This window comes from Megascapheus bottae, chromosome 20 (genome assembly GCF_031878675.1).
Source record: "Megascapheus bottae isolate mThoBot1 chromosome 20, mThoBot2.hap1, whole genome shotgun sequence".
NCBI classification, from domain to species: domain Eukaryota; kingdom Metazoa; phylum Chordata; class Mammalia; order Rodentia; family Geomyidae; genus Megascapheus; species Megascapheus bottae.
The window spans coordinates 353184-377255 of record NC_143528.1 but is presented as its reverse complement, the minus strand read 5'-3'; the positions used below and the strand labels follow the sequence as shown (position 1 = coordinate 377255).

General features: G+C 39.3%; 1 protein-coding gene across 1 annotated transcript in view; it reads left to right on the top strand.

Moving 5' to 3' along the window:
* The first annotated feature begins 101 nt into the window (after nt 1-101).
* Fnta (farnesyltransferase, CAAX box, subunit alpha) overlaps nt 102-24072 on the top strand; it is a 30089-nt gene continuing 6118 nt past the window's right edge. Inside the window, exons 1-6 of the mRNA XM_090353839.1 lie at nt 102-337; nt 4229-4314; nt 6986-7100; nt 10580-10684; nt 15077-15203; nt 23806-23954. Of these exons, the coding sequence (XP_090209965.1) occupies nt 138-337; nt 4229-4314; nt 6986-7100; nt 10580-10684; nt 15077-15203; nt 23806-23954 (782 nt within the window). The 5' untranslated portion in view covers nt 102-137. The remainder of the gene's footprint in view (nt 338-4228; nt 4315-6985; nt 7101-10579; nt 10685-15076; nt 15204-23805; nt 23955-24072) is intronic.

The window sequence follows — 24072 nt, the reverse complement described above, 5'->3', positions numbered from 1 at the left end:
TGGCTGGCGCCTGTGCTTTGCTCTCTATGGTACGAAGCCAAGGAAACCGGAAGTGGGCCCCGGAGGGGGCGGGGCAAAGGCTGAGGCCGCGGGGAGGGGGCGGTGCCTCCGTCCCCTCCGCTTCGGGCCGTGGTGTGATGGCCGCCACCGAGGGAGTCGGGGAGGCTGCGACCGAGGGGGAGCCGGGCCAGCCCGAGCAGCCGCCTCCCCAGCCGCACCCACCGCCCTTCCAGGAGCTGCTGGAAGGAGAGATGGCGGCGGAGGCCGGAGAAGCAGTGGCTTGCCCGGTGGACGACGGGTTTGTGAGCCTGGACTCGCCCACCTATGTCCTGTACAGGTAACGCCCCCTAGGCCGGGGCGGGCGCGGAAGGCCCGGGCTGGCGGGACGAGCGGTCCCGGGGGCCGCGTGGGCCTGGTGAGCCTCGGGGGCAGTCACTCCGGGCTGTTGAGGGTTGTGAGTGTCTCTCGAGAAATTTCCCGCTCCCTTCCGTGTTCCCCTCCCCCTCCTCGCAGCGCTACCGAGGGCGGCTCGGTTAGCGTGGCCAGAAACAGTTATTTAAGTTAGGGTCCGAGATCGGCTGTCTTAAAAACGAGGCTCCCCGGCTCCCCACGGCTCGTTCTCCTACAAGATCGCCAAGGGCCGTGGCGTTCCCATTGAACCAGTGTTTCTGGCAGCCAGCGTCAGCCAGTCATGGAGTCTGGCTGTAAAACCGGCCTGAGAAAAGATGTGTTAACTGAGGTGTATTCCTCAGGCCTCACCCATCATTCAAGACACCGCTTGCTGCAGCTATTGGCTCTTTCCTAGTGTTGCCAACACCCAGTCCCGTCGCTTCATTCTTGGCTTTCTGATAGTAGTGCCGACTCCTTAGTTCTTCGTGAACTTGAAGAAATACTCCGAAATCTCTTGTTGATTAGAGGGCTTATTTGCCTGGATTTTTATGAACGAAAGTTTCTGTCCAAATTTTTCTTATGGGGATTAGTGTTTGACTGGCTTAAATGGCTAATTTCTCGCGGGATTGTGAAATGCTTAGGTTCCTTACATGACTGTCTGTGATTTATCAAGGACCTCTGTTCCCGTGCCACTTCTTCAGGTTGTAGGTCAAGCCCGAGGTCATTGTTTTCCTGTATTTCTTCTTTTGTCATAGACAACAGTTCAGCTTCCTCTGTATTCCACAAACCTTTGCTGTCAACAGGTGACCAGCATAGAGAAGTAAAGTGTGAATGGGGGGAAAAGAAGTAAGAGTAGTTGACTTTTTGTTCACACTGGGCAATTCACAGGGAAACATATAATCACTTTCTGTGATCACTATATTGTTATTTTAGCATCTGTGATGAATAGTAGTCCTTGAATATGTACTATAAGCGAATAACTTATAATTATTGACTCATCTAATCCTCAAAACAGACTAAGGTTGTTTGATAATATTTCCATTTTATAAATGAGGAAACAGGCCTTCTCAGAAGGGTTACCTAACTTTCTTAAGGCTATACAGCTGTTAGATGTAGAGCTAATATTCTTACTAGGCAGATGTAAGAGTCCAGTGCTTGTCAGGTTCCAGAGCATACTAGAAAAGCACTCTGCCGCTAAGTTGCTTCTCCAGGCCAAGAGTCTGCTTTGTTATTTACCACTTGGATGATCTATCCACTATTCAGTAAACCAGTAGTTTTTGCTTTAATGTAGGCTGTTGTTTTTCCCCTCTGTGCTGGAATCAAATTCAGGGGTTTGCACTGGTGGCATGTGCTTAAAGAGCCCTACTTTGATATTAAAATGTTTCCAGTAAATTATTCAGGTCTTTCAAAATTCTGTATAACTCTGGAGGGAGAGAGAAGACAATGTATGATATTGGGGCTTGAACTGAGCCTGAGTACTGTCCTTCAGCTTTCTACTGCCCCCCCACCCCCAAGGCTGGCAGTCTACCACTACTCTTTGCTTTTTGGTGGCTAATTAGAGATAAGAGCTTCACATGATTTTCTGCTTGGGCTGGCTTCTAACTATAATCCTCAGATCTCAGCCTCCTGTAATAGCAAGGATTACAGGTATGAGCCAGTCACTTGGCATATGGCCCTGAGTTTTGCTAGACCAGAGAGTGAAATTGATTTCTAAGTTAAAGCTTGTGTACCTACAGTAGGGCACAGTGGCTCACGCTTGTAATCTTAGCTACTTGGGAGGTACAGATCAGGAACCCCAGTCCCTGCTACCCTAGGCAAAGGTTATAAAGACTTAGTTTAATAAACAGTCATGATAGTTCACTTCTGCAATCCTGGCTATGCTAGAGGCACAGATAGGAAGATCATAGTTCAGGCCCTGACCAAAAGTGCTAGATCCTATCTGAAAAATAACTAAACAGCTGAGAGAGTAGCTTAAAAAATGGAGCCCTTGCCTAGTAAGTCCAGGGAATTGAGTTCAAATTAGTACTACAAAATAATCCAAAACCCAACAAGCTTGTATACTTGCTACAAGGATATGTTTGCCACTTATAGAATTTTAAATTTGAAACTGTTGATTTGTTAACTTTTTCAAGTCTAAGCTTTTTTTTTGTCATGGGCTGCTTGGACTCTGGACCTGGGTATTGTCGCTGAGGCTCAAGGCTACTGTCCTACCCCCTGAGCCACAGCCCCACTTATGATTTTCTGGTAGTTAATTGGAGATAAGAGTCTCACAGTCTTTAGTGTCCAGGCTGGCTTTGAACCTTGATCCTCATATCTCAGCCTCCTGAGTAGCTAGGATTACAGGTGTGAACCACCACCCTGCTTAAGAATGTTTTTTAAAAAAATATTTCAAAAGTGATATTTAGAGCCAGAAAGCAAAGTTTGATTAGAAAGACTTCACTGATGATTTCGTTAATATCTTAGCTTATTACTAGTATTAATTTAGGTGTAATGCTGTTTTTTTCTCAAAGATTTATTTTTTTTGTCTCGTAAGTTTTTTTGTTAGTTGTGGGGCTTGAACTCTGGGCCTGAGCGCTGTCCCTGAGCTCCTCAACTCAAGGCTACTACCCTACCCCTGGAGCCACAGTGCCACTTCTGATTTTCTAGTGGTTAATTGAAGATAAGAGTCTCACAGTCTTTAGTGCCTGGACTGGCTTTGAATTGCAATCCTCAGCCTCCTGAGTAGCTAAGATTACAGATATGAGCCACCACGCCTGAAAGATAGACTTAATTTTTTTATTAGCATATATTAGTTTTACAGGAGCAAGTTTTCTTTTGACATTTCCACATAAGTATACACATATCCCAAATAACCTTAACATCTCTATCACTCTCTCTTACTCATTCCCTCCTCCTTTTTTCCCCTTCCTTCCTTCCTTTTTTTTTTTTGCCAGGCTGCAGGCCTCGGTGCTGTCAGTGAGCTTCTTTTTGCTTAACGCTAGTGCTCTACCACTTGAGCAACCATGCCACTTTCTGTTTTTTTGGATTTGTTTTGTTCTGTTTTGGGTTTTTTTTTTTTTTTTGAGTAGTTTTGGAGTTAAGAGTCTCTTGGACTTTCCTACCCATGCAGGCCTAGAACTATAATCCTCAGATCTCAGTTTCCTGAATAGCTAGTATTACAGTTGTGAACCACCAATGCCTGACCATTCTTTTTTTTTCTTTACCAGTCCTGGGGCTTGAACTCAAGTTCTGGGCACTGTCCCTGAGCTGCTTTTGTACAAGGCTAACACTCTATCACTGAAACCAGTGCCACTTCCAGCTTTTTCTGTGTATGTGGTACCAAGAAATCAAACCTAGGGCTTCATTCATGCTAAGCAATCACTCTACCACAAGGCTGGTTCATATATTTTTCTCAGAATAACCCTCTCAGGGTCTGGAGCATGGCCTAGTGGTAGAGTGCTTGCCTAGCATACATAAAGCCTTGGGCTCAATTCCTGAGTACTGTGTACATAGAAAAAGCTGGAAGCATACACAGAAAAGCTTGTGCTATGGCTCAAGTGGTAGAGTGCTAGCCTTCAGAAAGCTCAGCGACAGTGCCCAGGCCCTAAGTTCCAAGCTTCAGGACTGACAAACAGAATAACTCTCTGTGTTGATTTCTCTTTCTGTGAATTCCCTGTTGATCAACAGTTTTCACTGAGGTCCTAATGGCATTTTTATATATAATTGTACCGTCTTTCAAACTTATTCACCCTGTTTTTGTTTTCACTTTCCATTTCCCTTGATTGTTGCCACTTTAAAAATCATTATTTTTTCTTCTAATATATTTGAATATAATTATGGAGAAAAAGTATATTTTCAGAGACAGAGCTGAATGGGCTGATGTAGATCCAGTGCCACAGAATGACGGTCCCAGTCCAGTGGTCCAGATCATCTACAGTGAGAAATGTAAGTTGTATTTTTCTCTTTTGTCAGTTGTGGGGCTTGAACCCTGGGCCTGGGTGCTGTTCTGAGCTCTTCAGCTCAAGGCTACTGCTCTACCGTGTGCCACATCCGGTTTTCTGGTGGTTAATTGGAGATAAGAGTCTGAGTTTTGTGACTGGTTTGGCTTTGAACAGAGAGCCTCATACCTCAGCCTTATAAGTAGCTAGGATTACAGTTGTGATCCACTTGCACCTGGCTAAGTTTTGTTTTTTAACTGTGGAGTGATCTGTAAGTCTAACTTAGTAACAAAGTTGAAATTCACAACTATGTAGCAAGACAGATAATGGATTTTTGTTTAATAAGGATTTGAATTTCTTATGAGTTAACTTTGTGGGATTTTTTTTTGTAATTTTCATAATTAAAAGGATTTTTTTGTTCAAAGAATGGAGATATTGTAAGTAATGAATGTTGCACTATAATAGCTACTGATTCTGCTTTCCTTGCACTGATCTTTATATAAAATCTAACAAGTGAGTTACTGTTTTATTTACAATAAACTGTAGTTTCTGAAACTGAAAAACATGCTTTTAAATCCTGAAGCATTTTGTATTTGAAAAATATATTTTGTCTATATTGTGTTAGGCTGAGTTGGAATATACTTACTGAAATTAAAATGAGTGGATTATTTTCTTTGACAAAGTGTCTGTGTGTGTGTGTGTGTGTGTGTGTGTGTGTGTGTGTGTATGTATGCTGGTCTGCAGCTTAAATTCAGAGCCTGAGTACTGTGTCAGTGCTTCTTTGCTCAACACTAGCACTCTACTACTTGAGCCACAATTTGACTTCCATCTTTTAAGATTTATTTTTAATTTTTCTTTTTTTTTTTTTTTCATGGGTCGTGGGGCCTGAGCGCTGACCCTGAGCTTTTCAGCTCAAGGCTACCACCTTACCCTTGAGCCAAGCCCCACTTCCCGTTTTATAGAGGTTAATTGGTGATAAGAGTCTCAGGTCTTTTTGTGCCTGGGCTGGTTTTGAATTCTGATCCTCAGATCTCAGCCTCCTGACTATCAGCTAGGATTACAGGCGTGAGCCACTGCACCCAGCTATTTTTAATTTTTCTTTAAGTAGTTGTACAAAGGAGTTTCCATTCAACAAATAGATTTATGAATATATCTACTTCCATCTTTTGGATGGTTACTCAGAGATAAGTCTCATGGACTTCCTGCCTGAGCAGGCTTTGAATAGAGATCTTCAGATCTTATCCTCCACAGTAGCTAGGATTATAGGCACGAGTCACCAGCACCTGACTTTAAAAGTGTCATTTTTCAGGATGACTAAAAAATGCCTTGTAAATTGAAGCTTATGCAAATGTTAATAGTTTTTCTAGGGAAGGCAATAAAATAGAATACTAGTTTTATAAGTGTCTGTGCATGATTTTCCTTCAGTTGTGGCCTTCTTATCTGAGATCATTACTCTTTTATAGAAAGCAATTATTATTTTTTTATTATAAAATCGTTATGAGTGATTAAAGAGGAATAGTTCTAGGGATATTTGCCTTATCAAATATGAAAATGTAATACTAAGTTATGTGTAGCTACCATAGGAATTAACAGACAAGTAAAAACTAAAAATAATATTTGATGACATTTCACGTTTTTATGAAAAAATAATGGCTTGTTACAGTTGGGTATGCATTTAGTTAAAAGTGGAATTAGGAATTATGGCCAGGTGCGGTGGCTCATACCTGTAATCTTACCTACTCTGGTGGCTGAGATCTGAGGATCAGGGTTCAAAGCCAGCTGGGGCCCCAAAGGACCAGAGACTTGTCTGCAATTAACCTCTATAAAGTGGGGAGTGGGGCCCTCCCCCAAGGGGAGGGTAGTAGCCTTGAGCTGAAGAGTTCAGTGACAGTCCAGGCCAAGTTCAAGTCCCGTGACTCACCAAAAAAAAAAAAAAAAAAAAAAAAAATTAAAAATAAACCTTAAAAGATGGAAGTCAAATTGTGGCTCAAGTAGTAGACTGCAAGCTTCCTTGAGGAAAGAAGCACTGAAACAGTACTCAGGCCGTGAATTTAAGCTCTGGACCAGCATGCATGCACACACACAGGCTCAAGAGGTAGGGTGGTAGACTTGAGCTGAAGATTTCAGGGACAATGCCCATGCCCCATGACCAACAAAAAAGAAAGTGGAATTATATCTATTTCATATCTTAATGAACATGAAACTAAATTACAGATGAATTGATGTTTTTTAAAACAAAACTACACATTATCCTGACAATAAAATCCAATTAAAAAAAAAAAAAAGAAAGAAAGCGGGCCCGGAGTTTGGCCTAGTAGTAGAATGCTTGCCTAACATGCATGAAGACTTGGGTTTGATTCCTTGGTACCACATACATAGAAAAATGCTGGAAGTGGTGCTGTGGCTCAAGTGGCAGAGCACTAGCCTTGGGGAAAGCCCAAGGACAGTGCTCAGGCCCTGAGTTCAAACCCTAGGACTGCCAAAAAAAAAAAAAAAGAAAGAAAGAAAGAAAGAAAACATTGCCAGACCAATGTAGCTTATGTGTTGAATCTGTGACACTCCTTTTCATATGCATGGAAATAAAATGAATTTCCACATAGATAGAACACTTTATATTGGTAGTGTTAGTTTTAGATAAGAAGGCTAAATCCTAATGTAGCTCTGTGTTTTGCTTTCAGTTAGAGATGTTTATGATTATTTCCGAGCTGTTCTACAGCGTGATGAAAGAAGTGAACGCGCCTTTAAGCTCACCCGGGATGCTATAGAGTTAAATGCTGCCAATTATACAGTGTGGTAAGCAATGTGATTAATGTAAATCATTAATATTTCCTTTTTATATGTCTCAAGTTTTACCTTGAATGACTTTTCTTTTTTTTTAACTGAGTTTCAAGATATTATCTAATAAAAATCCACATATTAATGAGGCACCAGTGGCTCATGCCTCTGAGATCTGAGGATTATGGTTCAATGTGACCCGAGTCAGCAACATCTTTTTATTTTGGTCAATCATGCGGTTTGAACTCTTGGCCTGGGCATTGTCCTTGAGCTCTTCAGCTAATCTAACACTTGAGTCACAGTGCCACTTTGGTATTTTGGTGGTTAATTGGAGAGAAGACTATCTCCAACTTTTTGTGCCTGGGCTGGCTTTGAACCATAATTCTCAGATCTTAGCCTCCTGAATAGTTAGGATTACAAGCATGAGCCATGGCTCTGGCTAGCCAAGTCTTATTTTCACTTACCGACCAAAAAGCTGGAAATTGAGCTGTGGTGCAAGTGATAAATAGCCTTGAGCATAAAGCTCAGGGATATTGCACAAGCTCTTTGTTAAGCACTAGGACTGACACCAAAAATAAAAATGAAACTCTACATATGTATCCTGATACTATGGCACCCCAGAATGGATACTGTGGCTCAAATTGGTAGAGTACTAGCTAGCCTTGACCAGAATAAGCTCAGGGACAGCACTCAGGCCCTGAGTTCAAACCCCATGACTGAATAAAAGAATCCATATATGTGTTTAAAAGTTTGAATTGAAAATGTAGCAGAAGGGAGGAAAGGAAAAAAAAGAAAAGAAAAAAAAGTTTGAATTGAATAAAAATAATCTTTATTGCCCCATTCCTTCCTATCACTAGAGTTTCATTTCCCAGAACAACTTTTAGCCATTCTTTTAGATTGACTTGTGCTTTATTGTTTTATATATATATATATATATATATATATATATATATATATTTTATTTCAGTGTATAGAGGGGTTACAGTTATATTCGCCAGTAGGGGGGCATTACTTCTCACACATTGATATCCCTTCTTATGTTTTTGTCCCCATTTCCCACCCCTCACCCTTGTGCTTTATTGTTGTTGTAGTATTTTTTTTCTTTTTCTTTGTTTTGTTTTGCCTAAAAGGCAGACAGTCTACCAGTAAGCCACATTCCCAGCCCATGTTGTATTTTTTCATTGTAAATATTATACCTTATATGATAGACGTGTCTTTCTATTACAAATAATTAGTTTATGCTTCATGATGTCTTGCTTTGTATAATTATATTTTCTTTAACAGATTGCCTTTTTCTTTGGTTTTTGTTTTCTTTGTACCAATAGTAATTAATCCTCCAGATTTTGATACATGTGAATGTTTCGTTACTATTGAATATGACAGAAAATCCTTCATTTTCATTTGTGGTCTTTCCCTGTCTTAGGATTGTACTTCTTGTCTTTAACTCTTCAAGTCCTAGATCTTACATTTTTGTTTCTTTGTGACAATACTGACATTGGATTCAGGGTCCTGTACTCTCCCTTAGCTTTTATCTTCAAGGCTGATGCCCCACTACTTGAACTACACCTCCATTTCTGGCTTTTTACTGGTTTATTGCAAATAAGTCTCCCTTGTCCAGTCTAAATTTAAATCCTGATCCTCAAATTTCTTCTGAATATCTAGAACATAAGAATGAGCCACAGGTGCCTGGCTATCTTTGTCTTTTCTTTTTTTTCTTTTTTTTTTGCCAATGTTGAAGCTTGAACTCAGGCCCTGAGCACTGTCCCCGAGATTTCTCTAGAGTAGTACTCTACCATTTGAGCCACAGCACTATTTCCAGCTTTTTCTGTGTATGTGGTACTGAGGAATCAAACCCAGGTCTTCATGCATGGCAAGCAGTTATCTTTATCGATTTTGACTTTCTCATTTTATGTGAGCACTGTCTTTTATTCGGCTTTTTCACTCAAGGCAAGCACTCTCTACTGGAGCCATAGCTCTACTTCAGACTTCTAAACATCTGCATTTATTTATTTAGTCAGTCCTGGGCCTTGAGCTAAGGACCTAAGCACTGTCCTTGGACTTTCTCAAGGCTAGAGCTCTACCACTTGAGCCTCTGCATCACTTCCAGCTTTTTTCTATGTATGTGGTACCGAGGAATCGAACCCAGGTCTTCGTGCATGTTAGGCAAGCACTCTACCACTAGGCTAAACTCCCGGCCCTGCACTTATTTATTTATTTATTTATTTATTGCCAGTCCTGGGCTGGAGCTCAGGGCCTGAGCACTGTCCTTGGACTTTCTCAAGGCTAGAGCTCTACCACTTGAGCCTCAGCACCACTTCTGGCTTTTTTCTATGTATGTGGTACTGAGGAATCGAACCTGGGTCTTTGTGCATGCTACGCAAACATTCTACCACTCGGTCAAACTCCCGGCCCCTGCACTTATTTTTAATTTCCAAAAACTTTCTTTTTGTTCTCCGAATATTCTTGGTACTCCAGTTTGAACTCAAGACCGGAACTCGCTATATAGGATCTCTACCTCCAGCCCTTTTTTTGTGATGGCTATTTTGAGACAATCTCATTTTCTGCCCAGCTAAGTTCCCATACAGTAACCCACCTAGACTAGATTAACAGGTGGGTTCCAGTTCCTGCTTGAGAAGGGAGTTTTGGAACTCAGCTTCTCAACAATGTGAGATTATAGGTATAAGCCATTGGTTTCTAGCTCTAGCTCTGAATATTCCCATTTTCTAGAGGTTAATTGGAGATAAGAGTCTCAGGTCCTTTTGTGCCCGGGCTGGCTTTGAATCCTGATCCTCAGATCTCAGCCTCCTGAGTAGCTAGGATTACAAGATGAGCCATTGTGCCCGGCTTGAATATTCTTTTTAAACTAACACCTTGTTCATTGATTTCATGAGTGTGATTATCTTTGGTTTGCTTGTTTTTGTACCAGTCCTGGAGCTTGAAGTCAGGGCCTGGGCACTGTATCAGAGCTTTACTTTTTTTGTGGGGGTTCCAGGGTAGTGCTCTACCAATTGATCCATAGTTCAATATTGGCTTTATGGTGGCTGATTTGGAGATTCTGACTTTCCTAGCTGCGCAATCCTCTGTAATACCTTTTGTTCCTGTTCGCTTTGGTCTTTTTCATGTAAATATTTGCAGTTTGTTGCTTTTCTTGTGTATTTATAACTTAGAAAAATACCTGATTGGAAGCATAAGAGTGGCAGGTTTTAATCAGCTAGTAGATTTCACAAGTTACTGAAGTGTGAACATGTCAGTGTTTTTTTAATCTTTCATTGTTATTATTAAGGTGTTATTCATTTCACAGTTTAGGTAATACATATTTTTTAAAATAATTTTTACCTCAGACACTTGATTCTTCCAGTTATTAGATGAATGTATGAATTTAGACAGTAACAAGTATATTGCTTATATAGAGTAGCTATGAGAAGGTTGTCTTGTAGCTTTGATACTGCTGCTAGGCAATATGTATGGAATAGTGAGACTTTGAATGTTTGTTGTAGGCATTTTCGGAGAGTTCTCTTAAAATCCCTTCAAAAAGATCTGCATGAGGAAATGAACTACATCACTGCAATAATTGAAGAACAACCCAAAAACTATCAAGTTTGGTAAGATGGTAATTAAAAGGAACTATATTATTCTGCTAATTCTGTTCTTGCCACTGGGTAATGAAATCATAAAATGCTTTTTGTATGTTTGTGTATAATTTTACTAACTTAAAAAACAGTTATTTTTGAAGAGAAATGTGAAAAATATAATAGAGTTTTTCTTAGAAAGTATGTTTACAGAAATTCAGCTCCTAAGAATATAGGAGTTATTATGGTAGGACACAGGTATGGCAAACAAAAAAGAAATAGTTTGAGTAGTGTTCAGCATAGAATGAGTAACCTGTGAATGGCAGATGCACCTGCTCCTGATAATGTGGTGCTAGGCTTGGTAGGTAAAAGAGATGGTATTGTATGACATGGCACACTATCAAGAACTGTGCCCACCTTCTCTGCCATGGCAGAGGACAGGAGCAATCATCATTTCAACTTTTCAGAATAACCTGCACATACCATACTTTTTTGGGGGGGGCGGGGGTAATGATTCTGGGGCTTGAACTCAGGGTTTGTCCCTATTTTCAAGCTTTTTTCCTCAAGGCTGGCACTCTGCCACTTGAGTCCCAGATTCACTTCTTGCTTTTTGGAGGTTACTTGGACATAAAAGTCTCAAGGACTTTCTTGTCTGGGTTAGCTCTGAACCTCCATCTTCAGACTTCTGCCTTCTGAGTAGCTAGGATTACATGAGCTATCAGTGCCTGGCACACCACACTGTCTTTATGCCAGAGTTTAAGGAAGACTTGAAAGAAAATTTCTAAGGCAAAAAAAAAATATTCTGGACCAAAGCATAAATTAAGAACACAATGCACTCAGGGAAGTATATGTACTTTTATACTTCAACTCATAGAACTTTGGAGGACACTCAAGGTCCAAAATTATAACAGAAGGCTTACCCTACTTACATCAGGATGGAGGGTGTTAGTAATAGTCTATTATGCTGGAGACCTGGGCTACTGCACTGTTGTAGCTGAGAAGGGATGAGAGTTCAAAATGCGACACAAATATTCAAAAATACAATGAAAAATTGATTGATTTTAGAGAGAATCAACAGATTTTAAAGTTTGCTGAAGGAGAAACAAAATGGCATCTTTGTTTTTGGCCTAACAACTGAGCAAATGATGGTGCTTTGGAAATACTGGATAAAGAATTTACTGTGCTTGTGAAAAACGTAAATCTCTATTAAGTGGATGAGAAATCTTGGTTTGAGTGACAATATGGTTTGAGGACAAGATTAGAGAACTTTCTAGAAGTGGTAGTTGAAGTCATAACTGGATAAAGATAAGATACTCAGGAAGAATTAGGGAGAAGGGTGACAGTAGAACACTGCTGAACATCACTCAAATGATAAAGAAGGTAGAAGACTGTACTTTGCTCAGTGTAGGAGACTGAACACAAGGTTCTGAGTTCTATCCTAGTCCAGGGTTACACACACACACACACACACACACACACCCCACAGCTTCATGGTAAAGGAAGAATTAACACAAAGAGAGAAACAGAATTCTAAGAAAAGTGGGGACAAAGACTTGAAGCTTGGAAAGAGTCCAGTGGATAGGTTAGAAGAGAGCATATACCACTGTAACTGTGGACAGATATAGATATGGAGCATACTCTACCCAAATGAGATATCTGCGTAATTAACTATTATGATGGAGAAAATGACCAAATAATTAATTTTTAATGAACTAGAATCTAATAGACATAGCAGTGAGTAACTCAACATTATTTGCCATGTCATTGAAGTGGTGACTGTTGTGCTAATTTCCATTTGAACGACAATTTTTTTTTTTTTTTTGCCAGTCTGGGCTTGAGTTCAGGGCCTGAGCACTGTCCTTGGAGTTTCTTTCTCAAGGCTAGAGCTCTACCACTTGAGCCTCAGCACCACTTCCAGCTTTTTTCTGTGTATGTGGTACCAAGGAATTGCACCAAGGTCTTCATGCATGCTAGGCAAGCACTCTACCACTAGACCAAACTCCTAGCCCTTGAATGACCACTTTCATCAACTATTTTGTAGCCTCTTTAGTTGGGTTATTCCAGTCTTCTGAGATTATACTATGTAATAATTTAGTGATAGGAAAGTTTAACTAGAAAACTTCAGGACCTCACTAAAAAGTTATTTACCTTAACAAATTATATATAAATACATAGCTATAAAATCCAGACACAGCAGGTATTCTCATCTCAATATATCTAGTTTTTGCTACAAAGAAATAGCTCTTCTTTTTTGGACAGTAAATGCTATCATTAACACCCACCACCCATTGTTAGCAGCAACAGAATCCCAACCTGAACAAAACAATAGCATCTTGAACTCAGCAATGTTTTATTTTTAAATAGCCCACTCTGCTAGTTTATAGAGTGGTACAAGTAATGCAAATCCCATGTCCCAATTAACTGATCACTTATTCAGTTATCCCTGTGAAATGTTACACGTGTTATATGTTGATCTCTTGTGTGTATGTGTGTGTACACATGCTGAGGATTTTGAATTCAGGGCCTCAAGCTCTTGCTTGGGTTTTTTTGTTTAATGCTAGTGCTCTGTCATTTGAGCTATCCTTCCATTTCTGACTTTTGGCTGGCTAATTGGAAATAAGAGTCTCAGACTTCTCTGCCTAGGCTAAGTCTTCTGTGAAGGTATGATCATAAATGTGAGCTATTAGCACGCAGAATGTTTAGTGTTCTATAAGTCATAGAATATCAGAATATTTTAATATTTTGTTCTGTGAAGTCAGTTTCATATATTGGAGGATATAGTTCTTGACTTTTTTTCAAATTACAAAATTTATTAGGAACCTAGAAAAATAAAATGCCACTAGTGTTCATGGACTTATAGATTTCTAAAATTTTTCCTGTTGGTAGTATCTTACCCTCTTAATATTCTGTACGATGTCTACATGTGGATATTTAGTTTTCACAACACTATTTCTTGACAAGGATGTCTTTTTGCAGCATGTATTCTACCATCTATGTTGAAAATTAGATGGGTGTAGCTGTGTGCACTTATTTCTAGGTTTCTTTTTTACCTAACAGTATTAGCTTTTTGAGTAGTTTATTAGCTTTATTAGGATACAATTCATATACCATATAATTCACCTATTTAATTTATATAATTCAAAGGTTTTTAGTATATTCACAGATCTGTGCAACCATCACCACCTTGATTTTTTTTTTCCCAGTTGATGCTAGGAATGATAAGTGCTCTTGCCATCAAGATACCCTCCAAATCCTCATAGTGAATTTTTAAAAAATTTTGCTTCTAGAGTTCTGTATTTCATGTGAAGAAAAGTATAAAAACAAAATCCAGGCTGGGCATGGTGGCTCACGCCTGTAATCCTGGCTACTCTGGAAGCTGAGATCTGAAGATCAGGATTCAAAGCCAGCCCCAGCACTAAAGAAGACAGTATACTCAGCTCCAATTAACCTCTAGAAGAGGGGAAATTGGGCTTGGCTCAAGGGTAGGGCAGTGGCCTTGAGCTGAAGAGCTCAGGGACAATGATGCCCAAGCCCAGGTAGCCTTGAGCTGAATTGCTCAGGGACAGTTGCCCAGGCCAAGTTTCAGCCCTATGACCCTGCAAAAAACAAAAATAAATAAATAAATAAAATCTAGAACTATTAGAAGTATTTACCTAGTTCTTTTGGAAAACTTCCAACTTGTTGCAGCTTTTTATTTGTCAGGATAGATGTGAATTCAGTTCTCCCCAATAAATGAAAAGTGCTTGTATGGTATCACCCTGTCATGTTTCAGAGTTGTTGAACAGACATTGTGGTTGTCCAAATATATTTTGTTATAAATGATCTTTCAGCCCTAAATATCTGATTCTACATGTATATTATTGAGTTCAAAAAAAATATTTAGCTTATATGACTTACTTACAGAGAGATTTCACTATTATGTATCCATACATGTTCACATTGCATTCTAATCTTATTCTTTTATGTTTCTCTTAGTGTTCTGAGAATTTTCTTTCTTATGTTAATTTTACTCATTCTTTCTATTAGAGTTCTTTCCAGTTGTATTTAAGTTCTTGAAGTTAAATATTCTTTTTCTTTTTCTTTTTTTATTTGTCCTGGGGCTTGAACTCAAGGATTGGGCACTGTCCTTGAACTTCTTTGTGCTCAAGGATAGTTAGTGTTCTACTACTTGAGCCACAGTGCCAGGTCAGTCTTTTCGGAGTAGTTTATGGAAGTCTTGTAGACTTTCCTGTCTGTACTGGCTTCTAATCATGATCTTCAGATCTTAGCTTCCTGCATGGCTAGGATTACAGGCTTGAGCCTCAGATACTTGACTGAATTTTTATTTCTTATGGGTCCTTTCACGTCACCTTGTTCAACAGGTGCAGCTAATATGTTCTCAGATAAACTAACACAAACGTTTTTCCCTTCTTTTCTGAATTTTAGGCACCATAGGCGAGTATTAGTAGAGTGGCTGAAGGACCCATCCCAGGAGCTTGAGTTTATTGCTGATATTCTTAATCAAGATGCAAAGAATTATCATGCCTGGCAGCATCGACAATGGGTCATTCAGGTATTGCTTTTCTCATATGATATTTTTTTAGATTTTTATGTTTTAACTGAATTACATAATTAAAATTATTTTTAAAGTCCTAGGTTTACTTCTGAGCAAGAGACACATATAAAAAATTATAGTGTAATAGATTAAGATAATTAAAACTTGATACTCTTCAGGTCAGTTAGCCTGCATACTCTCTTTGAAGACATAAGAAAGAGGAAAAATAGTAAAGTTTTAATATGCTTTGGCTTAAATTCATATTCCATATTTATTTAGCAAACAGTACTAAAAGGAGTACAATTTTAGTGCAGCTATTTTTTTTTTAATTAACAAGGTCATACTACATATAATGTTTTTTTCTTGTTATAAAATAGCTAAGCTATTTTGTTTGGGACAGTTTGGCACTAAGTATTCCAATTTTTTATTTTTTTATTTGCCAGTCTTGAGGCTTGACCTCAGAGCCTGAGCACTGTCTTTGGGCTTTCTCAAAGCTAGAACTCTACCGTATGAGCCATAGCACCACTTCCGGCTTTTTTTCTATGTATGTGGTACTGAGAAATCGAACCGGGATCTTTGTGCATGCTAAGCAAGAACTCTACCACTAGGCTAAACTCCTGACCCAACCGGGAGCTTTTTTTTTACTCAAGACTAGAGCTCTACCACTTGAGTCAGAGCATCACTTCTGATTTTTTTCTGTATATATGGTACTGAGGACTCGAACCCAGGGCTTTGTGCATGCTAGGCAAGTACTCTACCACTAGGCCACACTCATGTCCCAAGTATTCCAAATTTTAAGTGCATGTACTCATGAATCTAGCAAAGCTGTCCAGGTTTCTTACTTACAGAGACCATATGGCACATGGCAAATGACATGAGTTCCAGGAGGATCATTTCCAGGCAGTTCAAGATTGTACACAATATTTTTGTTGTCATGGAAACTGGCCCAATGTAGCTAAATTGTGTAGTTGTTGAAATAAAAGACACAGCTATATTCTCTGAGGAGAAGCACTACCTAGAATAAAACTAGATCAAGGTATTGTGATATTGTGTATTCTTTGCTGAATTGGCCTATTTCTTTAAAAAGGATTGCTATTGGTAAGATTGAGAAAAGTGTGTGTGTGTGTGTGTGTGTGTGTGTGTGTGTGTGTGTGTGTTGGGGGGAGGTAATAGGTCCCACCGCAGTGTCCCAAAATTCTGAGCACTAACTATATGGAAAAGATAGTAAGGAGAATAAATACTGAACCAGGCATAGCCTGTCTCTGGCATACCCTCAAATGCATTGGAAACCCTGGCCACTAATGGAGCTGGACTTTTTTTTCCTTGGCCAGGACCTCACTGACCCTCAACTAACAGGAACTAGTATTCTTTAGATCTTAGCAGTTTCTCTTGAAGTTCCACTGAGGTTATATGTGTATATGTGTGTTTAATTTTTTTTTAAATTGTTATTATAAAGGTGATGTAAAAAGGGGTTACTGTTTTGTAAGTCAAGAATGGTACTTTTTTTTTTTATTTTTTTTGCTAGTCTTGGGGCTTGAACTGCGGGCCTGGACACTGTCCTTACGCTTTCTCAAAGTTAGCACTCCTGCTCCCTCTTACCCTCCCACTTTTTTTTTTTTTTTTTTTTTAAACCAGTCTTGGGGCTTGGACTCAGAGCCTGGGCTCTGTCCTTGGACTTTTTCAAGGCTAGCACTCTACCACTAGGCCACACACCTGGCCTGCAGGTATGGTACTTTTTAGACAGTGTTACCTCTTCCGTTGGTCCCTCTCCGTTCTCCTCTCCCCCCCACAATCCCTGCCCACAAGTTGCATAGTTCATTTTATTTTCATATTAGATACATTTTATTTTTATTTTTTTGTCAGTCCTGGGCACTGTCCTTGAGCACTTTTGCTCAAGGCTACCACTCTGCAACTTAAGCCAAAGCACCAATTACGGCTTTTTTTTTTTGTCAGTCCTGGGCCTTGAACTCAGGGCCTGAGCACTGTTCTTGGACTTTCTCAAGACTAGAGCTCTACCACTTGAGCCTCAGTACCACTTCTATGTATGTGGTACCGAGGAATCAAACCTGGTCTTCGTGTGTGCTAGGCAAGCACTGTACTGCTAGGTCAAACTCCCGGCCCACTTCCAGCTTTTTATGTGTATGTGATACCAAGGAATTGAACCCAGGTTTTCATGCATGCCAGACAAGTATTCTACCACTAGTCTACATTTCTGGCCCCCAATTTTTTTTTGTTGTTGTTGTTATTTCTTTTTTTCCTTTTTGGCACTGGGCTTGAGCTCAGGGTCTGATCACTGTCCTGTGCTTTCTCAAGGCTGTGTAAACTTAAACCACAGTACCACTTCTCGCTTTTTTTTTTTTTTGCCAGTTGTGGGGCTTAAGCTCAGGGCCTGAGCACGGTCTTTGGACTTTTCTCTAGGCTAGAGCTCTGCCCTTGAGCCATAGCACCAATTCCAGCTTTTTTCTATGTATGTGGTGCCAACGAATTGAACCTGGGCCTTGGTGCATGCTAGGCAAGCACTCTACTACTAGACCAAACTCCGGGCCCCACTTCTAGCTTTTTCTGTATATGTGGTACCAAGGAATGAAACCTAGGGCTTTGTGTATTCTAGGCAAACACTCTACCACCAGGCCACACTCCCAGCCACAAATTTTTTCTTATGTAAATTTTGGAGTATGATTTTACAGTAACTATCACATTGTTCCTTTATATACACATGTTAAAACTTTAGATCCTGAATAGGGTAGTTTTAACTCCCACTGGATATTCTGCTTATTCAAGCAAACAATTCTACTGTTGTTTTCTGTGAATTTTTCCTAGGGATTACTATTTTCTGATATTCATTATACCTAGAGCTTGTGGCAACATAGTTTCTTAAATTTTTAACTTCTGTAAATTTATTTAAAATAATATATTTCCAAAGATACTCAGAATTTTAATTTTTATTGGAAATTCTAATCAGTAGAAGTATATCATGCACATACACTCACCTATCTATGTAGCTTAAGAGTAGGATATTAACCCTCTCTTAATGAAATTACAAAGGTTCTTAATACCCTTCAGTTGTGTTGTAGTATTTTTTTGGGGGGGGGGCAACTTCTTAGTTTTTAAAATATACACACACAAAAAACATGCAATCACATAAAATTTATACATGAGGTTACAAAACAACATTTTTCATAAGAGCTAAAAACATACAATCAATAAATATCCATCAGCAGATTAACTGACAAAATGTGTTTTATCTGTACAATCTATAAAATTTTTTTTTTTTTTTTGGTTGTGGAACTTGAACTCTGGGCCTGGAAGCTCTGCCTGTACTCTTCAGCTCAAGGCTGCAGCCCTACCCCTTGAGGCACTTCCGGTTTTTTGGAAGTTAGTTGGAGATAATAGTCTCATAGACTTCAGTGCTGGACTGGCTTCGAACCGTGCTCCTCAGATCTCAGCCTCCTGAGTAGCTAAGATTACAGTTGTGAGTCACCATGCCTGGCTTGTAAAATTTTTTGGCTGTAAAAACTAATAAACTAATGACTTTATGCTGTAACATGGGTCAGCCTTGGGAACACTATGCTGACTAAAAGAAGACAGACAGACAGACACACACACACACACACACACAGCAAGACAAGGTCAAATGCCAAACATCATTATTCCATTTAATTGAATGTCCAGAACAGGTAAGATCATGTAAATGGAAAGTATATTACTGCAAGAAGATTTTTCTTGCCAGATACTACAGGCTCATGCCTGAAACTCTTCCCTACTTGTGAAGCTGAGAATAGGAGGATCAAGGTTTCAGGATGGAGTTCATGTGATTCATTCTTAACTCACAGCTGGGCACAGTGGGCACATCTGTCACCCTAAGCCACATAGGAGCACTGAGATCAGGAGGATGGCAGTTCCAGGCCAGCCTGGGCAGAAAAATCTAGACTCCATCTCAGTGGGAGATGAGAGGCTTAAAGAAATAAGTAGATCATGGAATTAGGCACATGCCCTGGCAGGAAGCAAGAGCCCTTCTCAAAGATAACCTTCATAAAAATGGGCTAAATAACTGTGCATCAGTGGCTCACACCTTGTACTCCAGGCTACTTAGGAGGCTGAAATCTGAGAATTCAAAGCCAGCCCATGCAGGAAAGTTCATGAAACACATCTCTAATTGACTAGCAAAAAGCCAAAAATGAAGCTGTGGGGGCCGGGAGCATGGCCTAGTGGTAGAGTTATTTCTTTGCATGCATGAAGCCCCAGGTTCAATTACTTGGTACCACATACACAGAAAAAGCCAGAAGTGGTGCTGTGGCTCAAGTGGTGGAGTGCTAGTCTTGAGGAAAGCCCCTGGACTGGCACACACACATATACACACACACATACACGTGTGCTACAGGAAGAGCTCATTGGTAGAACACCTGCTTTTTTCCTTTTGCCTGATTGTATGCTATGGTTATCCCACACTGTGTTTATCTCCAGCTGATGGACATTTGGGGTTTTTTCATAGTGAGGCAGTCAGTAGCAGTGTTGATGTGTCCAAACACATACAAGGTTGTGCATGAATCTGTGTCTTCAGTTCTCAACTACACACCCAGGAGTGTGATTGTGGAGTTGTGACATAACTTTATGTGTAACTTGGTGAAACACTGCCAAGCCACTTTCCAAAGAAGCTGTCCTTGGCAATAGGTAAGTGTTCCATTTTCACATCTGTGCCAACCTCCATGCCAACATGTTTCATTTTTCTGTTTTAAATTTTATTATACTTTTAAAAAATGTTTTTGACAAAGTCCAACTTACCTTTTTTTTGGTTGTATTGTTTCTTAGTGTTTTTTTAATTAAAACTTTTATTAATACTGTTTTTTAAAATTGTGGTTTATTGTCAGGGTAATATATATTTTTTTTCCAGCCCTGGGCTTGAGTTCAGTACCTGAGCACTGTCCTTGGACTTTCTCAAGGCTAGGGCTCTACTATTTGAGCCTCAGCACCACTTCTGGCTTTTTTCTATGTACATGGTACCGAGGAATCGAACCTGAGTCTTCATGCATGCTAGGCAAGCACTCTGCCACTAGGCCAAACTCCTGGCCTCAGGATAATGTATTAGGGGGGTTACAGTTACATTTCTCAGGTAACAGGTACATTACCTCTCGAATATTGAAATCCCTTCTCATGTGTTGTCCCCCATTCCCTCCTCCTACCCCCTCCCAGTCATCTTGTTTTCCCCCTTCCCTTCCCTATTTCAAATAAACATATATCAGGTAACAAAGTCAGATATAGTAACCATATGAGATTAACCATAAGGGAAAATAAAGAAAAGAAATAACTTCACATAGTACATTAAGAACAGCAATCACAAACCTCTTGTTTCCATATCCTAGACTTCATTTTGTTTAATCTCATCCTATATGAACACATGTACATAACTTTTGAGCTATTGTGATCCTCTGCCCAGGAGAATCCTAGATGTTAACACTGAGTTTTTACATCATACTTCAAATGTTATGTTCTACAAATAAGTATTCAAAAAAAATCTCTAAGATAAATTTAAGAACATAATTAAAATTAAGTTAAGTCTTTGTATATCATAGATACATATGAAACTATATAGTAATATCTATAGAATATATATCCCATCATAGACTTATATGTCTATATAGATATATTTATATCTCCAAATTCATGTCAGTGACCTGGAGTACCTGAGTATTGAGTCATCGTGATTGTATTGTTTAGATCTAATACATATTAAGGAGACTGCCTGAGCCTTTTGTTCCTTTGGTCTTGGCTTATCACTCAACATGATTTAGTTCTATCCACTTCCCAGCGAATATAGCATATGTTGTTTTTTTTAATATATAAGTGTGCATTATATCACATTTGATATAGGGGTTTTTTTTTTGTTTCAAACTTTTGCGGTGATACCGAGACATGAACTTGGAGGCTGGCTGCTGTCCCTGAACTCTTTTCCTCAAAGGTCTATCACTTGAGCCACAGCTCTACTTCTGGCTTCTTTTTGTGGGTCATGGGGCTTGAACTAGGCCTGGGTACTGTCCCTGAGCTCTTCAGCTCAAGGCTAGAGCCAAGTCCCACTTCCCGTTTTCTAGAGGTTAATTGGAGGTAAGAGTCTCGGGTCCTTTTGTGCCGGGGCTGGCTTTGAACCTTGATCCTCAGATCTTAGCCTCCTGAGCAGCTAGGATTTATAGGCCACCGCACCCAGCTACTTCTGGCTTTTTGTGGTTAATCCAAGATAAGAGTCTAACAGACTTTTCCAGCCTAGACTGGCCTTGAGCCATGATCCTTGTATTTCAAGCTTCTGAGTAGTAAGGAATACAGTCATGAGTTACTGGCACCCAGCTTCAAACATAAATTTTAAAAGATTAGTTTGAATTATGATGAAAAATGAATGAATTCTGAAAAGTAAAGAGAATCTGTATGTTTATATGCTAAATAAAAAGGAAATTAATAGCACATTCCAAAGTTGAAAGTGGTACTGGCACACCTGGTATCATGTATATTTGTGGAAGTCATTGGCTCTCAGGTACTGGGAATTGTGCTCCTCCGAGACATCTGGCAATATCTGGAGGCTGTCTTTGTTGTTAGAAGTAGGGACAGGGTGCTACTGGCATCTAGTAGTTAATAGATCAGGGAGTCTGCTAAGTAGGCATCCTAGAATGTACCAGACAACCCTCACAATAGCACCTGGTCTTTATATAGAAAGCTATTTAAACAAATGTTTCTGTTACTTCCTGTAAGAATATGGTGAATTTATTACATTCTTGGATCACTTAAATGGAAATATGAGACTTACGTATTATATAGAACTGTAGCACTAACCATCTTAGTGTTAAACATTAATAAACATTGTGAATATTGGACTATATGTTATTTGGCATTGATACTTTAATCATGTTAATACTTTTCAACTGAAGACTTAAAGGCCTTTCCCCCTAGTTTATCACAGATAAGATGTATTTTGCTATATTGGGTGTATCCCGTTTATGTAAAATACAATGAAATGAAATCCAATGATATAAACAAGTTGGATATGATAGTGTATAACAGTAATCTCAGTAGTAGAAAGGCCGAAATGGGAGTATTATGAATTCAATGCCCAGTCTGCTTTATATTGCGTTCTAGGATAACATAAGCCATATAGTTAGACTCTCAGAAATATACATATATACATGCAATTCTAGTCTGCAGTGAAAAGGAACAAACATGATATGTCTAATTACTTAGATGAATCTAAAAAGGGCATTCTCATAAAATTTCATACTTGTGTGATTTCTTTTAGGAGACATTGTTGAATACTAAATGATAGAGGAATAAATCTGTAGTTACTAGGGATCAGGCCATAAAGAGGATATTCACAAATGGATCATATAGCATATGATAGTTTCTAGGTTGCGTAGCTAGGATTACAGGTGTGAGCTGCCAAGCCAGGTTGTTTGCTGTCTTTCTGTACCTAGCACGTTACAGACTATACCACTCAAGTGGCGCACAACAGTGATACCTGAGCTCCACTTCTTATCCAGTCAGGGGACTTTTCACAAAAATACTGGACTCCTTTATTTTCACTATCATGTGAAGTATCAGAAAATATCATATTGAGATTCTTATTCTTTTTCTATTAGAAAATAAAAAGTAGTCAGATGCAGTGGCTCACACCTGTAATCCTAGCTACTCAGGAGGTTGAGATATGAGGATCAGCGTTCAAAGCCAGCCCTGGCCAAAAGGACCTGAAACTCATATTTCCGATTAACCTGTAGAAAAGGGGAAGTGCAGCTTGGCTCAAGGGGTAGGGTGGTATCCTTGAGCTGAAGTGCACGTGGACAACTCCCAGGCCCAGGGGTAGGGCGGTAACGAGCTGAAGAGCTCAGGACAGCACCCAGGCCAAGTTCAAGCACCATGACCCACAAAAAAAAAAAAACAACAGAAAAGAAAAGAAAAAAAAGGAAAGAAAGAAAAGAAGAAGTATAACTACATTAATTTTTTTCTGATGTCCTAATTTTTAACCATTCTCCCCACATTTTAAAAATTAAATCTGTTTTTGTTGTTGTTGTTATTTTGCCAGTCCTGGGGCTTTACTCAAGGCCTGGGCACTGTCCTTGGACACTTTTGCTCAAGACTAGTGCTCTGCCACTTGAGCCATAGCACCACTTCTGACCTTTTCTGAGTATGTGGTACTGGGAAATGAACCTAGGGCTTTGTGCATGCTAGATGAGCACTTTACCACTAGGTAAGCTATACTTCCAGACTAAACCTGTTTTATAAAGTAAAAAGTTTGTGTCTAAATCCAATTGTGTCTATTTCTCTATGCATATTTGAAGGTAATTTTAATCATATATGTGTTTGTTTTATGTTGCTTTTATTTGTATACTGTGTATAGTTACACTCATTGTCTTACTAGTGAATTTGGTGGATTTTTTTCCCCAACTCAAAATTTTCTTTGATGACTTTTTGCTGTTTTCAGTATGAATCTTCCCAGAATTGAGACTGTTTTATCTCCTTCTAGTTCCTTGATCTTGCAACTGTCATTTATTTTTCAGTTTTCCATTCATAGTTTTACTAATATTTTTATCCATTTTTATTGTTTATTAAAAAATGAAACATTTCTCTAATTCAGATTTCCTCTTAGGAATTTAGGCTTTGGGATAATGAGCTGCAGTATGTAGACCAGCTTCTCAAAGAGGATGTGAGAAATAACTCTGTCTGGAACCAAAGACATTTTGTCATTTCTAATACTACTGGCTACAATGACCGCACTATATTGGAGAGAGAAGTCCAGTGAGTAATTGCCCTTCACTTAAGTCATTCATTTAGAATTTGCATGCCTACCTTGTTTCAGGCATTGGGAGTATAGCAGAGATCCAAAGTGCCTCTGATCCTGCCCTCATGGGACTGG